This window comes from Falco rusticolus, chromosome 1, assembly GCF_015220075.1.
Source record: "Falco rusticolus isolate bFalRus1 chromosome 1, bFalRus1.pri, whole genome shotgun sequence".
In the NCBI taxonomy this organism is placed as follows: domain Eukaryota; kingdom Metazoa; phylum Chordata; class Aves; order Falconiformes; family Falconidae; genus Falco; species Falco rusticolus.
Window position 1 is genome coordinate 16,613,135 of NC_051187.1, and position 22,988 is coordinate 16,636,122.

The 22,988-nt window shown below is 35.8% G+C and overlaps 1 protein-coding gene across 5 annotated transcripts in view; it reads right to left on the bottom strand.

Annotated features, from left to right (window-relative positions):
• USP32 (ubiquitin specific peptidase 32) overlaps positions 1-22,988 on the bottom strand; it is an 81,173-nt gene that overhangs the window by 21,466 nt on the left and 36,719 nt on the right. For 2 of the 5 annotated variants that reach the window (XM_037371336.1, XM_037371327.1), the window contains exons 6-15: positions 13,474-13,605; positions 11,848-11,955; positions 10,952-11,067; positions 10,506-10,568; positions 8,530-8,613; positions 5,687-5,748; positions 5,467-5,569; positions 3,491-3,683; positions 2,132-2,307; positions 1,242-1,382 (exon numbers count right to left, since the gene is read on the bottom strand). In XM_037371336.1, the coding sequence (XP_037227233.1) occupies positions 1,242-1,382; positions 2,132-2,307; positions 3,491-3,683; positions 5,467-5,569; positions 5,687-5,748; positions 8,530-8,613; positions 10,506-10,568; positions 10,952-11,067; positions 11,848-11,955; positions 13,474-13,605 (1,178 nt within the window). Of the gene's footprint in view, positions 1-1,241; positions 1,383-2,131; positions 2,308-3,490; positions 3,684-5,466; positions 5,570-5,686; positions 5,749-8,529; positions 8,614-10,505; positions 10,569-10,951; positions 11,068-11,847; positions 11,956-13,473; positions 13,606-15,306; positions 15,443-18,156; positions 18,435-22,988 lie in introns of those variants that run through there. The other 3 variants (XM_037371358.1, XM_037371353.1, XM_037371345.1) reach the window with 3 other exon arrangements.

Sequence of the window (22,988 nt, forward strand, 5' to 3'; positions counted from 1 at the left end):
TTATTGTGATTCATTGGCTTTTCTGCTTACTATCAAATGTAAGAAATGTGAAAATTCAATACATCTGAATTATTTCCTGACAAATAAGTATTCCTCAAATTTGGAGAAGTGTTACTGATTTTGTGCAGAAGGAGAATGGTCATCACTTGCCTCACCAGTAAGATTTTCTGGTACTCATTAGAAAAAATGCAAGGCAATTATCATAATACTAGAAGAAGAACGACACAAAAGAACTATTTATTTTTAACAAACGATCTGCTCAAAATAACAACTGGTATTCCTATGGTCAAAATATATAATACCTGCAACAAAATTCAAAGCTGAAGAATTAAAACAAGATGGGACCAACTGGATGAGCATATCAGATGAGATCCCTTTTGGTGAGGTCTTTGCTTTTAGCACAGAATACAGTTGACCATGATTGTGCTAATGCAGCCTTAGACAATAGATGCCAATTCACTTTTAGCATCTATTTCTTGAGGAATTACTTATGATAAATGCTTTATTGAAAAACCTTTGACTAAAAGCTGTACAACTTCACCAGTCTGTGCAGTACTCAAAAGCTGATATGCTCATACACAAATTCTTTTTAGGAATAACTACTCCTGCAGCTTGTAGCTACAGCTCAGAAGTGCTTCTGAGCAACCATTTTAACAAAGAAAAGTCTTAGTTTTCTTCACTGGGATCACCTGTTGCTATCTGCTTTTTAGATCATCACCAAATGTTTTCTATGACACTGAACTTGAAGGACAGCAACTGTTAACTTTCCCCCGCTTCCTGAAGTTGTGAGAAAGGCAGGCGTTTTCAAAGCTGCAGGTGTCTCAGTTTTAACACTATTGTTTTTGCAGAACAGTTGAAAATTTATCTTGGCTTTTAAAGACGAGTGTTTTGATGCCAAGTCTTTTAAACTGATCTCAAGTCTACTTTTGCCTGCTTTAGTAATCATGATCATTTGAGCAGCATTTCTGTCCTCTTGCAGTATCTCCTGGGGATTATCTCCTGGGGATTGTGCCGCAAACCTCCTGGTAAATATCCACAACTTTCTATCCATGTCCATTTCTGAGACTGCTTTTTCCCAGCTTGCTCTTCAAGACTTTTCATTTAGACTACCCATTTTGAATGAAATGGGAGATGACCATAAAAGATTACCTTGTGCAACTGGCAGAAGCTTGGACACATTAGGTTGTTTGTATTATCTTGGAGGTTATGGCAAGTTAACAGCATCTATAATCACAACTTACCGGCCTGGGCAAGGACAGATTTGCTCCATACCAATGGTAAAGTGCTCTCCAGACTGGTTCTGGTACCATTATGTAGTCCTTTCCTTCAATCAGTTGTGGAGATCGCTTTAATCTTCCACCCTCCATTGTTAACGATGCAGCCTTTAAACAAAAAGAACTTTGTCAAATCTCAAGTGGAAAAAATAGCATGTAGCTGCAATGATTTTAATTCATGATCACAGAAGGCTTTTTAATTATTCAAAAAAATTTAAGCAGCAATTTGCAACTGCTTTTCACACTGAAAGATGGTATTTAAATGTAACAATAATTAAAGCTCAAGTTTCACTATTTACTATTTCTCTAAGTAGTTGTCTGGTATAAAATTCGTACTATGTTTCTTTTGTCACCTATGCTGACAACTCATATACTGCATAGAGAAATCCAATCTATGCTCATCATTGATGGTGCTGGGCTGTGTTTTATGTTTTGTTTGCATAAACACTGGGAAAACTGTCAGTTTTGTTTTACTATTTAGTTAACTATTTTCTGTTTTTATACAACAGCAATAAATACTTGTATTTAGATTGAAAATACTGAAGTGTTTAATCACTAAAATATTTTAAACTTAATGCTTAAAGCTGTGTTTTCATATGTCTTTTTCATTTATAAGTCTTGTTTAAGAACATTTTGAATACTTGTCTTCCCACAAAACACTCAGTAGTAGTAGCCTCAGAAGAGGAACACAATTTTTTCCTCTTAAGAGTAAGAAACTCAAATTTCGTTATATATTAGCACTTCTTCGTCATGTAAGTAAGCCACTAGCTGAAAAAAAACCCACAAACATAAAAAGCTGTGATAGAAGTATGCTAAAAGATACTTTTCCTACATTGACATCACTCAGATGTATTTACCTTCACTGGTTCTTGTGTTACTAGGGGTTGGTTATCAATAGCTCCTGGTTTCTGAGGATTAAGCTGTAGCAAAGTACTCCCATTGGTTCCAAGGAAACACTGGTTATTATTGTCCGAAGTATTATGCTGCCTAGCAAAGCATACATCAGTCCCTGGTGTGCCAGGGTAAAGAGTATCTGTAACAGAATACAAGGAAAAACAATAAAAATCCTCTGTTTCAGTTCATGACTCCATAAACCATAAATGAATGAGTTAAATTCTTGTATCCTTTTTCTGTTTGTTTTTAAAAAAAGATTGTTGAAGAAGTTTGCTCACTTCAGTGAAACTTGCAACTCTTCCAAACTACAGAGTGGCAAATTACAGAGTGACAAATTATTGTCAGAAAAGGTGACGAAGAGGATATATGATATCCAAATACCAAAGCAGATTATCTACACAAATACCTGTTTGAAAATAGCTTAACTAGGTTTGCCGGTACAAATGTGTTTAGCATCTGCTCATTATCTGTTGTTTGAATACCAGACTCCTGAAAATCTTGTATACAAACCTGAATATATATGAAATAATGCCCAATTTTTATTTTTTTGTCCTTGAAAAAGAAGATGTTTATATTCTGATAAAATCTCCTTTGGTTATGCAGAACACTAAATCTAAATTTCACGTTAATAAAAAGAACAAACTTATAATGTAAAACTTGTCTCCCTTCCTGCCCTTCCTCTATCTTCTCCAACACCCACCCCAAAAACAATCACAGTAATTTATCTATTTTAAATTGAAGTTACAGTTTTAAGACACAGATTTTAAAATACCAGATGCAACATTCAGCTGTCTTGTAAGAAAAAACCCAACATCTCAAATTCTCACAAGAACAAAAATCTCTTCTTTCAAAAGATGGCTCCTAGAATCTGCATAAACTCATTTAGATCACATGCCCGGTAAAATTGTAAGCATGCTTTTCCGATTTTTTTTTTCCTGCTTCTTTCCTCTTTGTAGTATCTGAGGTCATCTCGTTGGAAGACATAATACAATGCCCAATTAGGTATGACCTAGAAACAACTTAATGTGAAGAGGGGGGAAAAAAAAATCCACTCAGAAAATAAATGATAGGAGAAAAACCATCTTGAAAGCAATTCTGGAAACTACTCATAGCATAAAAGATGAATTGCTGTTTAAGCAAAACTGTTTCTTGTTTATCCACCACAGACTAAAAAATCCTAGTAATTCACCAACGTCCACTTGTAGGCCACTACTGCAATCTAAACCATGTTATCTTTTCGCCTGGAGGAATCTATGCGGCATGTAGTTTTCTCTAAACCTGTACTACATTAAACCTCCAAGGAAATAAGATGTTATGCTTACTGCTGCTAGTAGTCTCTGAGGCTTCTGATGCAGTAGAAATATTATCTGAAAACTTTTCTTCTGTTGCACTGAAGTAATTAAGACCTCCCATTTTGTCTTCTCCCTGTTCTGAAGTATTGGCTGCAGCAGCTATGAGCGAATTCTTACCTCCACTCAAGACAGACGAAGGCTCTATCACAACAGGGTTTGCATCCTAAAATTGGTAGGAAGTAGAAAAGTTAATTATAAGCCGATATCAAAGACATTTAGCACCAGCCAAACCAATCACCAAAATTCACAGCTGCATGACCACTTTTGTATATCACAGTGCGCATTATAGGAAAAAACATTTTCTACACCTACTGATGAAAAAACTGCAGAAACTAACAGTCAAAATTGTTAAACCAACTGAATAAACTCTGCCGTACAATATAAAAATGGTGAAATACCAGAATTATTTTCTCTATCTAGGTACATAAAAAGACAACCATTTTAGACAGCTGTAACTAGACTAAATATTTGAAGATTTGTCGTTGTTGAATTTCATGGGATTAAATGAGAACAGCTAGCACAAGATCAAAAAAAACCCCATGGTTTCCTCAAACCTGCAACAATTTAGTCTTCCCTAACTTTGTTTTGAAACAAAGTTCCTTCGTCTCCTTTGGAGAAAAGAATTTGCAAATGCAATCTGGCTCACACTTAGGCAAAATATAAGTGGAGAAAAAAAAAAAAATATATCTGTGTCCTCCACCAAGAGTGTAACTTGCCTGCCCAGTACAGACAACATGTAAGAAGAATCCTACTCAATTTATAGCACCAGTCACAATGAGAAACAGCAAGAAATGAGAAAACAGAAAAGGGTATTAACTGAGCCTTAAGAGAGGAAAGAAGAAAATCCACGCAATAAACATCACTATAACAACACTGAAAAAAAGGGATGTTTCCTGATTTATTTGTCCCCTATTTATCATGTAACTAAACATTATATCTTGTCAAATTACAAAACTGTGCATTAAATTGAGATGTATAAAATAAGGCTAAAATGTATGTTGGAATTAATGTAATAATTTCTAGAGTTTTACGGAAATTCTGAGTGTCCTCTTTGCTCAAGAGGCAGACAGAGTGACTAATGGCATTGTGCTATTATGCAAAGGATTAGGTATGAAACCATGTGCACAGCTGAGTGCTTATACTATGACGAGGATTAAATTAACTAGTATTTCAGGTATTTAAGCCATCATTTGTCCAATTCACTGTGCACAAAGAAAAACTAATTACATGGTTAGTTAATGCATACACTGCAGTTTTCTGAGTATTTTTAGTTATTTGATTTTATAAAACAACTCAAATACTTACATGATTACTTATCACTATATAAAAAAACCTTTTGAGAAATAGTTTATTTCCCTTGTGTAACCTGCAAAAAGTATTTATCACCACCTCAAATTTTATTAAATACGTTTTCTTTTGGGTAAGTTCATAGCCATGCTTTAACTTAAATATTTTAGTTGGTGGGTATTAAAAAGCACCCTAGAACAATACCCTTTTAGTAGGACTGCTTTGATCACCATCAGGTACTGGACTACTATTCTCCATTGCCTATAAATCCAGTTATACCAATTCTCTCCTTTATTTTTCCAGAAAATACAGTGTGTATTTGTGGCCTAAGTGAAGTCAAAACCAAAACAGGTAGCTCTATTATCAAATGGATCAAAAGACTTAATGGGAGCACTACTGTGAGACTGTATTTTTATTCAAAAAATATTTTGACATGCAGGAATGATGAAACAAAGTACAGGAAGAGATGACAGTTTAATGAGATTATAGTGAAAAGCTCACCATGTGACAATGATTCAGCAAAACAATTATTTTCCACTAAGAGACAGGAGTTGTTTGATTTCAAGCATTATTGGTTAAGCAGTCATTGGCTGCAGACTTTTTTTCCATCAACACATTCACAGAAACCCTTACTCAGTATATAGTAGTATTATACTTACGTATTTGACATATTCTTTCCACTGGTGCCACCACGGCATTGCAATAAGAAACCAGCTGTGCCCTGGCTGAAGACCATACCTGCTTTCTCTTTCTAACCAGCCTCTGTACGTAAAGAACAAACAACATGAAGTATCAGTTGAAACAAGGAAACTACAGTCCTTTTGAAAATATTCAAAGGTGATTCTGAAAACCATTTAAGATTCTGAGCAAAACACGCACCTAATAATCTGTCCTTCCTCTTCTGGAGTAGCAGGTCGTAGCCCCAAAACTATATGACACACCTGGAAAAAGAAAGTAATTCTTATTAAGAACTACACCACTATGAAACAAACATTAGGTAAACACAAGAAAAGAACAGCTAACGAAACCATTCAGAAAATTCTTTTCAATTATATAGCAAGACTACCTAAAATTGAACAAATCACTAAAAAAGAAGTGTTTTGATTATGATATTCACAACCTGTTCCCTCTATTACGACAAAAATACCAAGAATATCAAAAGCCCCAAGACAAATTAAGGTGAACAGAAAATGAATTTTCATTATTTTCAGGTCTGAAGCACATGCTATGAAAGATCACAGCAACTGACACGGATCAGACATACAAAAAGTTAAGATGCCTGTACGTACTGGAGAGAGGTAATGAGAAATTGGGAGATTACAAGATGTTAGAAGAGGATAAGCTGAAGGTTTAAAATAAAAAAAATGCAAAGGGGAAAACTGGGGAGAAGTGCTTATAAAAGGGACTGAAAGGAAAACAAGCACATGAAGAGACTGAGGGAGAAGTTTAAAGCAGGCCAACGAACCAGTCAACACTGAGAATGCTCTCAAAATTGTAGAACACTCTCTGAATGTCTGATGCTTTTTTCTTCTTTTTTTTTTTTTTCCCTTCTTGAAACAAACACAGAAGGCACCATCCCCTAGATGGCTGCCTGATCTGGGTGGAGTTTTATTCCGAGTACACAACAACAGCAGTCCCTGACGGGTAATATATTACTCCTCTCTTCCCAGTGAAACCATCCTGGCCTTGGCTGCAGCAATGGCTGGGGCTGGTTCTCCCAGCAGCATCCCAGCCACTGGGCAAGCAGCAGGGAGCAGAGGGGAACCGACTCTGCAGGGGTCTTTGTTTCCCATTGCAGGAGGAGGGTCTGCTGTCTCGTCTCTGAGACTGTTTTCAAATTGGTTGCTGCTCATAACATGATTTTTAGTCTTTTCTTTATGTCTCTTTTGAGGCTATCAATTTGCATCTCAGCTGGAAATTTCTAATGACTGGTGAGATATCTTATTTAAATTTATATTACAGTGTGAGAGACCATTCCACATTCTGAATAAAACAAAGACTATTAGCTGCTGGGAAGCAACAGATTTTCCAGCACACACAACACAGCTGGCTCTGACATTTCTTTTTAAATTCATGTAACACTGTGCTAGTATCAGATTCTTCATATAAACTAAACCCGCTACAAATAAACCAATTTGTTGACAAGCCGTCCAAGGCACTCTACTCAGACTACTTAGCTTCTCTTGTCTGCAGATGAGACACACAAGCTCATGACAGCTCAAATGAATGCCCAGACAAATCAATGGCAGACTCTGTCCTGCACGAGTATGCTGTTGAGCCCGCAGCATGAGAGTGCTTCATAAGATAAAGTTATCAAAGGAAATAAAAATCTAAAATGAAAATATAGCAATTTTCTGCCAGAGAAAAAAATACTGTAAACGAGACCTCCAACAAGCAATGTGTAACAATGGCAACGTGTAATCATCATTAAGACAAATATATTAAATGTTCATTCATTCTACTTCAGTATTGCATAGCTACTTGTTAGTTCATCAATATTAAGTTATGATGATGGATAAGGATAAGGATATATAATGCTAGACAGTCCAAAAATAAAGACAGCCCTTCCTGAGAAGGTTGCAGTGTAAGCAAAACCTGATGCAATTAGAGATAAAAAGAATTTTCAGAACTTTCTGATTTTATTCTTTTCAGCTGTGGTGCAGCTGATGGTCTTCGAGTACTCTCACTCAGTCACCCTTAACTTCTTTACAAAGAATAGTTCAAAACACAATTTATAAAGTAGTCTAGGGTTATAAACGGGAGAATCAGGAGTATGCTAGTCAGACATCCTCTCACAACAATTTAAAAAAAAACAAAAACAAAAACAAAACCCACAGCTTCCCTCTGATGAAGTATTTTTCTGGTACAATCTGCCTCATAACTAATCAAGTTTCACTGGTAACGTGAGAACGGAGCCCACCAGTTCTCCCTGGCCATCCCTGGAAGAACTGAGACTGTCATACAGGGCTGGAGGTGAACATTAGATTAGGACAAATCTTCAATGCTCCATCATTATTTATTACCATTATTATTATTATTATTTAAACTCAAAGTATCAACCTCTATGAAAAATGGGTAAGGAACAAACTGCAGTGAACGAAAATACTCTCAGGGGGTCATTTTCTGCACAAAGTGAGCCAACACTAAAATATGACTGTTTTAAGAATTTACAAAAATCTAACTCAAGCTTGATTACAACCAAATCGTATACACACTTAATCCTCAGCTTTGCAACACAATAGTGATATGAGATCACAGCTTTCAAGGACTGCTTCATTAAGAAAGCAACAAAAGGTTCCTTAAACGGCGTTAACCAAAAATGTGAAGGGAAAGCAGTTGTAGAATTACTGATACCTTTTCTCATTTCCTGTGTCACTTCCTCAGCAAAGATTTCCAGGAACAATTGTTTAAGAACACAGCCTTTTTCTAATGAAAAATATAACTGCTGATACACTGGATATTTCATTTTATGAACAGTATTGTTTATAAACATTCACTTTATCAAATTAGGCTTTAGGCATCTCCATACACTGAAAAGAATAGTAATCAAATAGAGAATCATTCCATCAAGGTAATGCACAATTGCAAAACCACATAACTCAGTGAAATAAACAAAACCATAAGCACGTTAGCACAAATGCTGATGCTGCAATTCATGGCCACGCAAAAAGCTCATGAGTTAGTGACCACAATTTTCAAGTTTAAATTTCCTCTAAACATACCTGAAAAAGCAGATTTAAAAATTCATTGGCAAGTGCACTCTTCACACTCCATATCTGGTAGTCCTCCAGAGTCAGGTGTCCAAGCTTAGTTGAAGGGAAGAGAATGGAAAGGGAAAGGAAAAAACCATCAAGCTATTAACCTATTTCTATTAAAATGTTAATTAAATGTGTCATTACAAGGCATGACAAAGCCAGTGATTTGACAAAAATTTGCATCTACCACTGATAATAAAATTTAATCCAATGAAAGAAGATAAAACAAGTTTTAGCATAACACATGTAACCTAGAAAACCAAAAAGCTTTGAGAGTACAGAGGACAAACTACACACAGGCTGTAACCTTTGCTCCAGCTCTCCATCATTCAGATTTAGTACTCATGCTCAACTGCAGTAGTCATACCTTCCCACACCACGAAACCATCAGAAGCAGTATGTGACTGGTCAGGGCAATCACTTTGCACGAAACAAGACTGAGACAATCTAAGACTCTGATTGTCCAAATAAGCTCTGCATATACAGATACTTGATCCATTCAGAAACCCACCATCTTCCTCTGTGGGCTGGGAAAAACTATTTTTGATCATCAAGTCCTTATGATCTTACCCTACAACACAAGTCCTATTGATTCTTAATCACTTGCAAAGTTACAGTAGTGTTACCACTGACAAGAGTCAGAGGACCTTGTGATTTTCAACCATACAGTGAATGGATCAAGCTAAATTGCTTATACTGTAATATAATTTATAGCCATTTTTACAGTAGTGGCAGTTACTCCACCTCTTCTTACAGACCATTTTCTCCAGAGTTCACACAGGTCAAAGCTAACACGCAAAGAGAGGTTAAACAATTTATGTAATTACTGCACCATCAGCTCTTTCCATCACTACATTCATGATGCAACTATGAAAGATATTCTGAAGACTTAATCTTCTTTCCCAACTCTTTGTGGAAAGAAGACTGCTATACACTTCCTTATAAATGACCCATTTAAAATAAACAAATAATAAAAACCTCAAAGGATGAAAGAAAGAGCTCACTGAAGCCATATTTTCTACTGCTTTGGCAATGAAAAAATTATAATAAAATATTTGCCCACCACTTTGTTGGAGTACAAGCAGGCAATACAACTATTCAAACAAGTAATTAAGCATTCCTAGACATTCTTTAAAGTTTTTCTTAAATTACTTAGTTTCCAGACACACATCTTAATTAGTGAAGTAAAGGATGAAATAATGGAAACAACTTCCACTATATTGTTTGCAGATGGTATCTTGAAAAAGCAAGAACTTAATTAAAGATTTACACACAGCTAACTATAAAGCACAATATAAGCTACTAAGACTTTTTTCTGTGTGTCACGACAGTCGTGACATGTCTTCATAGTTTAATGGATACTTAGGTCTGAAACAATATCATCATACTAGTTCACTGGTTGTATATAATGATACTGCAAACAAAGTAGTTTGAAAATGATAATGCATAAGTTACTACTGAATTAATACAGTTCTGTTCCAGCACAGGAGGTGTCTTTATACAGCATAAAGTATAAGGTAAGTTAATTCATTACCCCTTGTTTCACATGAACAATGATCTTGCAAAAAAAAAAAAAACAAACCACAAAACAAAACAAAAAACCAACCACAAACAGTTTCTCTAGAACAAGTCAAGCATCAGATTTAAAACTGGTATTAATTATGCATAGCAAAGCCTTGCAAACAGTATATGCTTCAAATTAATTTCATCTGGATATGTATTTTTGGTTTAGTCTCACGTATAAAAATGGCTTATAAAATTGAAACATGTTCTTTCTCTCACAGAACATGGAAAATCTTACTGGAAAACTGACATTTCTTGAAAGAGATTTTTCTATTGACGCATCTGCTTTAAAGAAAGCACAAGATTTTACTTTCTTTTTTATAAATCAACTGAAGATACTAGGGTATAAAAATGACAAAGAAACAAGAGCAAATTCCTACCTTTGTGGTATCATGCATATTCAAAATATCTTCTACAATTTCAGATAAATCCATGTTCAATTCCTTAGCAAATAAAGGATTAGAAAACAAGAGTTAAATTCTCACAGCACTCTGGAGCTGCATGTGTTTAAAATAAAAAATGTAACTGTAAGAAATGTTGATGATACCTCTATATAATTCACAACTGAGTGCTTCCAGACAGTTGCACTCCTGTACCTAAAGTTTCTTTATATGAAACAGACTACATTACAGTCAAATCATTCTGATTTGGTTAATGGCAGGTCAAAGTTAAGCGAGGCAAGTTACATCCAGTTATCAATACTCCTAAGCTAAAGTAGTTCAAAAGGAAGCCTGTATTTCACTGAAACCAAACAACATTCACATTCCTACTTTTGAGGATGACTTTAAGGAACAGAAGCAAACAAATAAAAACCAAAATAACGTACAGGTATTTTATCAGTACGGTTATCTTTCCAGACTTCCAAAAGTGCAACAACCATTTCTTTAAGTTCAGTGCGAGACAACACACCATCCCGGTCAATGTCAAAAACCTTGAAGCAAACTGAGAAAAAAGGAAATTACTTTTTTATGTTAGAACTACACAACAACTACTTTTTATTTCTTGCAGAACGTAAGTCTGCAGAGTCACAAGAACATGATTTAGTGCTGACAGTTTTGATGAGGCAGGATGCATGTGTGGTAGTGAGGAAATGGAGCAGCTGTGTTTAATAAACTGAAATCTAGATTCCTGCAATTCTGTGCTGTGTTTTCTAATGTGACATAGCAGGGAACATATGTGCATCCAGAAATTTCCAGTGAATGATAGCTTTTAAGTTGCAGCAATATGGCTTTGGAAAAGTATGGCACAAAGGTATTTCAAAACACAAGAATCTTGCAGGGAGCCAGCTGAAAACCGAACAGTAAGCAAGCCAGAACATGCTATTAACCACAAGACAATCAAATAGGACATTCACTTGATATAACATATAATGAATAAGTAAGTGTTTGCACTTTCTATACTGAGATACACATTTCAGCATCACAATGCAGGACACTGCAAAACAACTTCTGAAATATATTTTTTTCCCTGAAACATGTTGATAATTTATATGAAGCTATGAATAAGTTATAATACATACAGAATTATGTTTCATCATTATTGATAGAAGGAAGCCCTGGTATTTAAAAATCCTTTAATTTTTTAACTCTTAAAGTCTGTCACCTTTCACAGACACACACTTGTTCAGCGGAAAATATTTCTAAAAACGTGGAAACAACTAAACTTCAATGCTCAAACCAAAAAACTTCTCTAAAATTAACAGTTAACATTTTGCATACTTACACTTTTGTCTTTCTGCCAAGGGTCCCCTGCAACATGCTGAGAGCCCACAGGAAATTTCTTTAAAATCTATGTGATTGTCTCGGTTTTCATCAAAAGCATTAAACAAACCTGCAAACCACAAAAGCATCTCCTGTTACAGCATCTGGCTGAAACAGCTGACAATCATACTTTATATTTACATGAAAGGTTAATTGTTAACATCTGCAAAAAGAAGTATAAACACTTATGATTATAACTAATTCTTCTAAGTGTAATAAAGATATTTAAGCACTACTAAGACCATTTTTAAGGTGAATTAGATCACTCATGTATGGATAAACAAAGCCAGGGGCTGGGTCGGGGATGGAGGTGGGGGGGGAAAATGAAGAACTCTGAACCTTATTCTCACACCTTCCTCATAATGCCTGATTTATAGACAGTACATCTAAACCAGTATGGCCAGGACAAGCATTTTACAAAAGCTAAAGAACCAAAATAGCAAAAGGTACTCAGATGCCAAATGCTTCTGCTTTTCCAAAGCACCTGATAGAAACTCCTACGAAAATCACTGAATACCATTACAAATCTGGCCCTAAGTGAGTGAGCAGTTTTAGTTACCAGTCTTCAAAGGATTTAAGAGTTCTATTCATTCAGCACATACTTTTTTTTTAGCCCATAGATATTTTTTTGTGTGTGACAATGACTCAGTTGCACTATCCACAGAAGACATATATAATGACCAGAAGCTGATCAAGTTTAAGTTTCCCCATAGCACCTGTGTAAATTTCTATCACTAAGTAGGTAAAACGCACTTAAAAGCAAAAGGATGTGGGGATATATCCCTATTGAACTGAACATATGTTCTGGTGTTTTAACAGATTGCATCCACTGCAAATAAATTTCCCATCTTCTAGTTACTGCTGCCACTTGTCAGCAAAGCTGACCATTCAGTGACAAAAAATTCCCACTCTAGAACTGCAGACAAAAACTAGCTGTAAGCAGAATGTTACTTCGTGTCCTTAAGTTGTGCAGTAAATGGCAATTAAACAATTGCAACCTCCAGTTATTACCAGAGTGGCTTCAACTTGAAAGACCAGCTTGGTTATTAATATGTCTGCATTGCAACATACACATCTCCTGAACAAAATCTTCCTTAACTTACACTATTAGGGAAGATCATTTCATTGACAGCATGATACAACTTCTGACTTGCATGCTGAATTGGCATTTCAGAGATGAAACACGTTTGTCAGTTTTGAAAAGGTCTCCTATTTTATCTCATTCAAGGACAGCAGTACATTTTGTCACTATAGAATCTTAAGGAACCCAGTGAAAAGATTTAAGCAACTACAGGGCAAATTATACAACCAAGTTCAACAAATTTCCTGACAACTAACAACAATGTAACACACAGAAGCATCACTTCTTTCGTCATTCCAGATTTCCCAACAAACAGAGATTGCTCAGGTCTCTTGTCTCATTTTCAAACATTCAGAACTCAGTGAAATGAACTCTGTAATTTAAACTTAAAATAGATTTTAAACCAGGCCCCCTTTTAAAGCTGTAGAATTTGTACATCAGTAGACCATCAGGTACTGAACACCACAGCATCATCACTTCCTTGTACATTTGACCAAATTTCCATACCTTCGCTCAGAGATGGATGAATAGGAGGGGAAACTAAGGGGGCAAATGTTTCTAAATCAAAACGTCCAGTTCTTGATTGAGCTTTTAGCAGCCAGTATCGTTTTTCGAGATCGATGATGTCAGATTCTTCCACTGTATAAACAACAGAAGTAAAAGAATATTTTGGTAGTATCTGGACTGCATTAGAATTCAGTACCAAATAAAAATGCAGCATTATTTTGTCACAAAGAGAAAAATTATGTTAATCCTTTTTTTATGCCTGACACCTGCATATAAAAATTAAAAATATGAGCAATAAAGGTCCAATATTACCTTCTTTATCTACAGAATCATTCACCATCTAGGAGTTCAACATTAAAAACACATCATCACAAGCACTTAGAAATAAAGAAATGAAATCCCATTGCTAAAGGCTCCACAGTCTTCATTTTCACATATTTCTTCCTGGTGAATTGAACAGGTAGATTTTATGTGCAAAATCTTACTTTCCCAAGGTATCCAGTATTCAAGTCTTCTAAAAGGATGTGAAGTAGCATTTAAAAAAAAAATCCCAGAACTTTTTTAGAATAATAAAAAAAAAAATTAGTACTTGGCTGCTCTTGAAGAATTCCTATTTGAAATTTTTAGCCTTCTTATACAATAATAAGGCTAAATTATAATGTGACATTTAAACACTGTATCTCAGCAATAATTTTTTCCAAATATAGAATAGCTTGTTTTACTTTATTATTTATACTACAGATGCACTTAGAAACCCAGTCAACATTGGGCAGTGATTATACAAACCTAGAAGACACTTTATACAGAGGAATTTACAAGCTAATTTAAAGAAGGGGGAAAACCCCAAACCCCAAAACCAGCAATGAGGAAAACAAGGTGCTAAGTAAAGGTTAAAAAAAAAAAATACAGAGGAAGAACTTGTGTTTTCTTTCAAAACATTACATACAAACATCAGTCTCCTTATGCTTTATCCTTCAAATAAAATAAAATAAAAAAATAAATATTAAAAAATCATTACATTTCTGCTCAACAATACTTTTAACCTTTTTACATATGCAAGTGTGTCAAAACACTGCTTTAGGTCAGTGCAAATTAACTGGTTCTCAAATAGATATGTAATGACAAAGCTGTCTATATTAAGAACCACTACGTGTGATCCCATTCCCAGATGGTTCTGAGCCTTTAAATCCACGCCAGCTTTCTAATAGGTTTAACTTGAGCTATTTGGCCTGGTTTAGTCTATAGAAACAATAATAATCCTTTAAGGCTTAACAACAGAAGAGACCCAAAAAGAGTTGTATGTCAAATTGAAATTTTATTGATTTATTTTCTTATTTCTGTCATTGAGATTAGTAATTTACTGAGAATAGTAATTTAGCCTAAAAAAACCAACACAAAAAACAAAAGCAAAAAAACCCGAACAAAACAATAAACATGAACTAGTTGTCATTACCCAGCAGGCAATTCATATAATGCATCAAAACAAAAATACCATACCCTTATCAGCAGAAAGTTTGGGAAAATTTTAATGAAAGATTAATAACTGAAGCAGAGTTGAAGAAGTGGAAGGGGTTTGCAACTTCCCGCAAAATATTTTTAGCCAGTCTAACTAGAAAAGTCACATCAGTGAAAACATCCTCCCTTCCCTCTGCCCATTCCGTACAATCACTAGACAGCCTTGTGTGCAGAACCCCCACAGCCACGCTGGCGTCCTAGGGTCGCATGAAGCTAATGTAACTTCAGGCTGTGCGGAGAAAGTTTACCTTCCCCCTTAACCCCAGGCACCTGCCGCAGCATCCTGGCTTGCACCGTTATCAGCTGTCATGCACTTACATAGTGAGATAAGAGAGCTGGTCCAGAAGGAAAACCGAACTGTATTCCTTTCTCCTCTCCTCCTCCTTCCTAGATGAATCGATTCCCTTGTCTGCTTTACCATCTCCTGGCTCTGGGTCATGTTGTAATCAGAATGGTGGAGCTGGAATGGGCCCTTTAAAGGCCACCTAGTCCCACACCACCCCACACCCCCTGGCAGCGAACAGGGACACCTTCAGCTGGACCAGGTTGCTCAGAGCCCCGTCCAGCCTGGCCTTGGATGTTTCCACAGATGGGGCACCCACCACCTCTCTGGGTAACCTGTGCCAATGTCTCACCACACTCAGCACAAAAAATTTCTGAATCTGTCCTCCTCTAGTTTAAAACCATTACCCCATGTCTTATCACTACAGGCCCTACTAAAAAGTCTGTCCTCAATACATAAGGAAGCAGGAATCTAAACATATAAAGGAAAATTATTCTACTAGAAATCAAGAAGGAGAAATGCAGTAGTTATGTCTTTGAAGATCAGCCTACAGAAATGTCATAGGTGCTTAGGACTGCCACAGATGTCAGCAGCTTCATGATCCTAAGCAGAACAGCCAAGCGACGTAGAACTGCATTTGGCATGTTCCAAGAAACACAGGGGTCTCTTCACGATTTAATGATGTACCTGCCCCAAAACGGTCAGCATGTCACCAGAGGAGAGAAAATCTACCAAAATACACTCTCACTCAGGCTTGTTGCCTCTAAAGGTATCAGGATGCTACAGTACTGATATGAAAGAACTCGCAAGACATGACATTAGGACTAGAGTACTCGTATTCCACAGGAAATACAAGGAAAAGTATATTCATGGAGTTTCAAGAACAGAAATAAACAAAAAGAAAAACAACAAATGAAAGGTAAAAGATGCTTTATGAGACAGAACCTTAAGTACACAAAGAGAATCACAGTACTATGATACTACCTAAACAACTGCATATAAAGGGCAAGTTTGTACTGTCATTTAGAAGAACTGCAAATATACATTATTACTCTCATTAGCAAATACAAAAGCATTATGCTAACTCTCCTGAGCATGAGCATGTAAATCACTTTGTTTCCTTTTAATCTACCTTTGTGACTGGGAAGAATAACAAAAGTGCTAGTTGCACTTCATTCTTGAAATGATGCCACACTAAGAATATTAAAAAAAATAAAGAAGGTCACATTGTCTTTACTGAAGAGTAAATCTGCAGAAACTTGGTTTCACTGGCAGGTGCAGTATTTACTTTTAGTAATTAAGAACTGAAAGATTGTTTTATTTTCCCAGAGAACCTTTCTCAAATATCTATAGTAGAAGCTAGTTGTACTCCATTTTTTAAATTGTAATTCACAGAGAGCTTCTACAGTGCTAATTTTATTGCTTTATTACATTAATCTCAGAAAAGAAAGGTTATCAGAAAGCATCTTATCTGCATTTCTGTCAAGCAGTGGTTGAAATTATATGGTCTTCTAAAAGACAAAGAATTTTCAAATAATCATCTTCAAAAGAAGAGCCGATAAGTATTAGCGTAAGTGTTACATTGATATCATAGCCAATGCAGGTCCCCTGTACTGACTTGCTGCAGAAGAGCCTAACATTTTAGGAAGTAAAACTGACAAAGTAGTAAATAATATTCTTCACACTGATTAGACTCACACAACATAGTTTAAATACAAATAAAAATGTGACAAAAGAACACTTTTTGTTCATAGTAACAATGAATTGCAGCCCACTGCAATAGTTTCACTTACACAAAATACAGAAATATTTATTGGATTAAGCACACATGAAAGTTTAACTGTGCCGTTGAAAAGCCAGCTGTTACATAATGTGATTTCTACAGAGTGACCTCTTTGCTCAGAATCTTGTAAATCAGTCTCAGGATATATAGTGTACCATCTATTCCTCCATAAACCCAAGTTAAAAGAAATCTCTTGTGATTTATGATATATACATATCATCATATTTGTTATTGAAGTTTAAATGAAGCATGATAAAAGCAGACTGCACTTTTATCCGAACATAATGTGTACAAAAAAAATTGCCATATTCTAGAGGGTTTACATTGGAAAGGTAAAATCTTTTATCCAAGTATAAAATTTCTTTCCTGATGCCTGTTCAAATCACAGCAGGAAGTATGAACTGGGCTTTCATTCAGTAGTTCAAATTTTAAATAATTAGGATTATTTTAAAAGACGTATCTTATATAAAATATAGCCCCAAACATCAGAACAGAGTGGCTTTCTAGGCCAGTAAGTATTAATTTTTGTCAATTAAATACAACACAATTATTTGAGGTCACATGGAAATATTATGCACCTGTGAAATTTAACCATATATATGCTATTTTAGGTCTCTCTCATCACTTGTCCATTAAAAATATGAAAAAACTTTTGGATCTTTTGGCTCTGTAAAATTATCACTAGTATTTTTTAGTTCAATCTCTAAGAATTAGACAAGTATAATCAGCGGGATAACGTCAAGTACACCTCAAGCTACAGTCTTCATATTGTAAAGGAAGAATAGGCAAACATTTTCAGTAAAAATACGTATTTGAGTAACTCTACTGAAAAGAGTTAATTTAAAACCAGCTGCCACACTGTGATTGGCAGGCAGGTTGCATGTCAATGAAAAACACTAAAAAAAGTATCCTTCATTTTAATGCCATTCCCATGACATATCCACCCTTCCTAAATATTGCAGCAAGCCATGAATAATCCTGTCTTAAAAAAAAAATAATTAAACATGTGTTTTCATTTCAGTAACTGTTTATTACAACTCTTTTATAAGACCAGAATTAACTAGGCATTTCAATATATTTTAAAACTTTCATTTCTACCCACCTATTGGTACAATCCTCTCTGGTTCACAGCAGAAGCAGCATACCATATTCCCAACATTTTAACTGAAGCTTGCTTTGTTTTACCGTTTACCATGATATCCTCCATGCAAAACCCAGTCCCCAGCTGCCGAGGGAGCCCTTCATTGCGCAACGGCTGAGTCAGAACCAGAGACCAAATGACTGAACACCAAACAGGGTTTCTGACTAAGCACACTTGTTTGTCGCTTTCAAATGAACACACTGAAGACTCTGGGACCTGGGTACTGAGAGCTGCTTTGCAAGATATAAAATAGCCTGGGAACTAAGAGGATAACAAAGTGGCAAGATGCAGATTAAGTGACACTGAGGCTTTTTCTTAGTGGCCTTGTCTGCTGTAATACTTTCATCTTTCCTTTGTCCTTATTGAAAAACACGCAGAGACACACAGAGAAGGGAATATTGTAACTTCAGCCAAGATCCTTGTTTGTGTCAGACACCACTATCCAGGTGTTTACCTAGCAGAACACAGATCACCAGTGCCTTAACATGAGAACATGTACAGAAGTAGTATTAAATACTGCAGTTCCTCTCAAAGTAAAAGTGTTCACACACTTGGAAAAAAAATAGCAGAGAATAAAATATGCTCTTAAAGGCACCTTTAATAAATCCATAACCTTCAGAATTGCTTTCTGTTGGCTTCCATGCATCATTAAGAGACGGCTTTTCAAGAGTGGATACCACAACTGAAGTGGGCAAGCACATACTTAATATCCAGACAGCCTTTTAACATGAGCAAAGTTAAGTGATCACTTCATTTCACTTCTCTTTTACAGACTCACATCTTCAGCTTACCATAAAGCCCTACAGGTTTATAAACCCATCTCTGCCAGAAAAGGTTACTTCCACAACATTCAGTTTCAATTTTATACTGTTTCAAGAAATCACTCTTCCATTTCAACCATGCTGTCTGGTTATCCAGGGCTTCTCTCATTTACTAGGCTAAATTAGCAATAACTCTATGTTCTAAAATATAATTATTGTACTGATTACACACTGTCTTAGCTGCATCTTGGTACGTAAGAGCTGTCAGAAAAAGCAGGAGCATTTTGATGAAATTTTCTGACAACTGAAGAGAGTCTCTTCAATTCAAAGGAGATTTAAGATGCTATTTAGTAAGAACTCAGTGACACAAAAACTGGGCTCCAAAAGAGTACAAATTACAGAGTCTGTCAGTTTGAAACCAGTAACATCTCTGACAAATGGGATTATTTTCCCCATGGACTGGAAACCTGAGCATGTAAGCCCCATCACATCACAACAAAATGACACAGCCATTAAAAAAAGGGCAACCACCACCTATGTTGCTGCATCAGCATCTCCAGCTGAGTGAAGGAGACCAATGAGGTCTCACCTGGAGTCAATATGACTGCAACCCAAGGCTGAGATGGAGCGGAGGATGGAGCACCTTAACTGAAACAGACTTGAACTGGGCTCATTTTACTTTGGCAAAAAGTAAGACCTATTTTACAGGTAGGATGGAGTCAGTTTTGTTCTGATACTTAAAGAGAGTGCACACTACCCAGGGAAGGCAACAAAATGACATCCTCCAGTGGCTGCGAGCTGTGGTATTACTGAATTACCCCATTAGGACTTAAGAGTACCAGAGAAGATTAGGCATTTAGTTTGTAATTATTAAGTATGTATAATGATTTGGGGGAATATTCCCCTATAGAGAATTTTAGTGTTAGCAGTAGTCCCTGACAGGATTTATCTTTGATTTACATGCTTTACCATAGTGTTATTCAATACAATGGTTTAAAAATAAAATAGAATAAATTGAAAGGTACCCAATCATACTAAGAAACTGAGAAAATCCAAATGGTTGCTAGTTGGTCAGTACTCAGGCTCAGGAGAGACTCATATCCCTGAAACTGTTTTTTAAGAACAAAAGTCCAAGAGAAACTTAAGTTATTTTGGTAGCTTTCAAATGAAATGATTCATATTTATGATTTAAGTGAAATGGAACAAAATTTGATTAAAAGCAGTAAGTGCGTGCAGCTTCCTGTAACTTTAAAATTTCTTTTCTAATTATGTGTTGAGAAATATAATTAAAGTCATCTGCATACCAAAATAAATGTTATTTACAAATGAAAAATCAGAATTCCTTTGTTTCCCTGATAGCTTGGCTCATTAAACAAATTTAAATGGAGTCACTGATGCTTTGCAATAAAATGTTCGCTGTCTGTTCCTAAATCAATGTTAATAACTTCCACTATTTTTATCACTGCAATTTTTCATGTCCCTGACACATTATTCAGGATGTTTAACGGGAAGCCCACTGAGTGGAGGTAAGGCTTGGGAGGAGGATCTGAAGCTTGAGCCGGGAGAGGGCGTGCTGCAACCCAGCCAGAGTCCTGCAGCCAGGTAAGGAATTGCTAATTGCACCAGCAAGTTTCGCAAATTAGTCTTCATTTTACAGCAGAAATTTTAAAACCTTCACTCTTTCACTGCATTCTGCTAACAGTGTTTGCCTAGGTTTACTAAACATTATTTCAGTAACTACTTCTCCCCAAAGGCAACCATTATCCTAGGTAGAAGTACTAAAAACAAGCCTTCATTTAAAGAAAAGGAACTGTCACAACAGCTCTTACTGGTTTACACATTCAGCTGTGTTAAGAATACTTCTGTACTGAATTTCGTACTTTTTGCTGACCTGATTAGACTGCAATTACTTCCAAGTGCCCAAGCATTTATCTTTACTTTTGCATCTGTTGTATGAGATTCCTATACTGTCTTGAATCACAAGGGAAATCATGGAATACATCATAAAGTATTTGTCCAGACCTGGGGGAGGCGGGTTAGTTCACCAGTTCATCTTCCTACTATCTTAAATTTCAGTTATCTGTATCTGTCATTTGAAAAGGTATCGGGCTGCAGACATTGTAACACAGCACAACTACTTTCTGTTTTTCTTATTACAACATTTAACTGAAAATAATAAAAATGCAGTAAAAATCAATCTTTTCTAGAGGTCCAAACATAACTGTATTATGAGCTTTCCAAATTTGCTTAAGGATACTAAGTCTGTTGACAGTATGCAGTTTGAAACATTTTACAGAGTCAAAAATACATGTAAGTTATGTAGTTTTCTGAAATACAATTGAAAGCTTGACCTCAGACCTGACATGCACTTGAAGATTCAATAATCACTTCAAACATTCTCAAATATTTTATTTCAGGTTTTTAATCCTAGCAATGCAAAACTTGAATTTTCACTCAGTTCTACCTTCATTACACTCAGCCAATGGCTTGTAAAAGTAAGCTATCACTAAAGAAACAGAAGACCACCAACTACTAGAAAACACTGAATTTCTCAGTAGTCTGATGCAATATACAGCAAAAGAATTTTATTTTTTTTCAGAAGTTAATTTTTTTTCCCCCAAGAACATAGGTTGTGTTGAAACACCCAGCAGAGACCCAAACTCTGCAAACATAACTCACAAGTCTTTAAAAATCTAGTAACTTCTCCAACAGAACATGTAGCCATATGAAGCAGCACATGGAAAAGAACAACCACGCATACAAGTTTCCTAGAAAAGAAAGAAGACTAAACATTTCCTTCTGTAATTTGGTTTACAGTATCAGATGCCACTATACACCAGAGTGTTATGAAATTACCATAAACCAACTTGATCATAAATTAAAACCAAATACAGGAGTATTGCTTTAACTTCTGACCTTAAAGTATGAGGAATTGCAAGATACAGCTAAAAGACGGTGAGCTGATATCAGGACTGGTACTTTCAACAAAGATAATGGCTATGCTGAGGTAGGATCACTGAGTCTGCTATGAAAATTTAAAGAGCAAGACAGTTGCTTCATGAAGGAGTCAGTATACTTAAGAGCAATTAAGCAAGAATTGAGATTGTACAGTTGAAGATGTCGAAGAGGCAACTGGAAGTTAGAGGGGATAATAATCATTAAATGGAAAACAGACTACACTCCTGCAGGTGTGCTCCGGGAAAGATCGTAAGGCTGAAATAGTAGCAGAGACACCATGGTTAGTTGATAGATCCCTGCAACCAAAAAGGCTCACATTTAAACTGAGATGCTCGATGCAATTTGACTTTGAGACTGATGAAGTGAGTGAGATTCTGTTAAGACAAAGGTAGGAGAAATTTGAGATGAAAAGATGAAAAGACTCTCTACAAAATGAAAAGAAAAAACCCCACCTATTACAATAGGAACAAGTATGACATGGAACCATCTGCACAATTTTTTTCCAAGAATTGGAACAGATTTTGTTCCCATTCATTTTTTTCTAATATGCTTCTCATCCAGTCTCCTTAATTTTGTTTTTAATTATAGCACTTCAGTCTTAATTTCTCCAATTCTTTCTTCAAAAAAGTTGAAAAAAGAAAGGCTTTCTTCTTGATACAAGAACATAGGTATGGGCTGGCTAAAATAGAGTATTATGCTCTTCAGTCTAAAGACCATTCTTTCTTGAATCATTTATTTTGCACATCCGAAACAGCTGGGAATACAGTTGAGGGCCTTGCTGCAGATGGTAACAGTAACAGGTGTATCAAAAACAGAAGTAGGGAGAACAACATTAAATCTGAAATAAAATCTATATAACAGTAGCTTTTTTTTTATTATAAATCTCAGTTTCAGTATAAAAAATTTTTTCACAAAATGCATAGTAGAAAAAGTTTGTTGAGAAAAAGTTTCCATTTCAAAGCATTAAAAAAAAAAAAAAAAAGCAAAGCAAGCTCTGAGGTAACATCCAGAGGTTTAAGGTAAAGCTTTCTTTGAACACTTAGGGCAAAGGAGACTTGACAAGGTTGGAGGCAT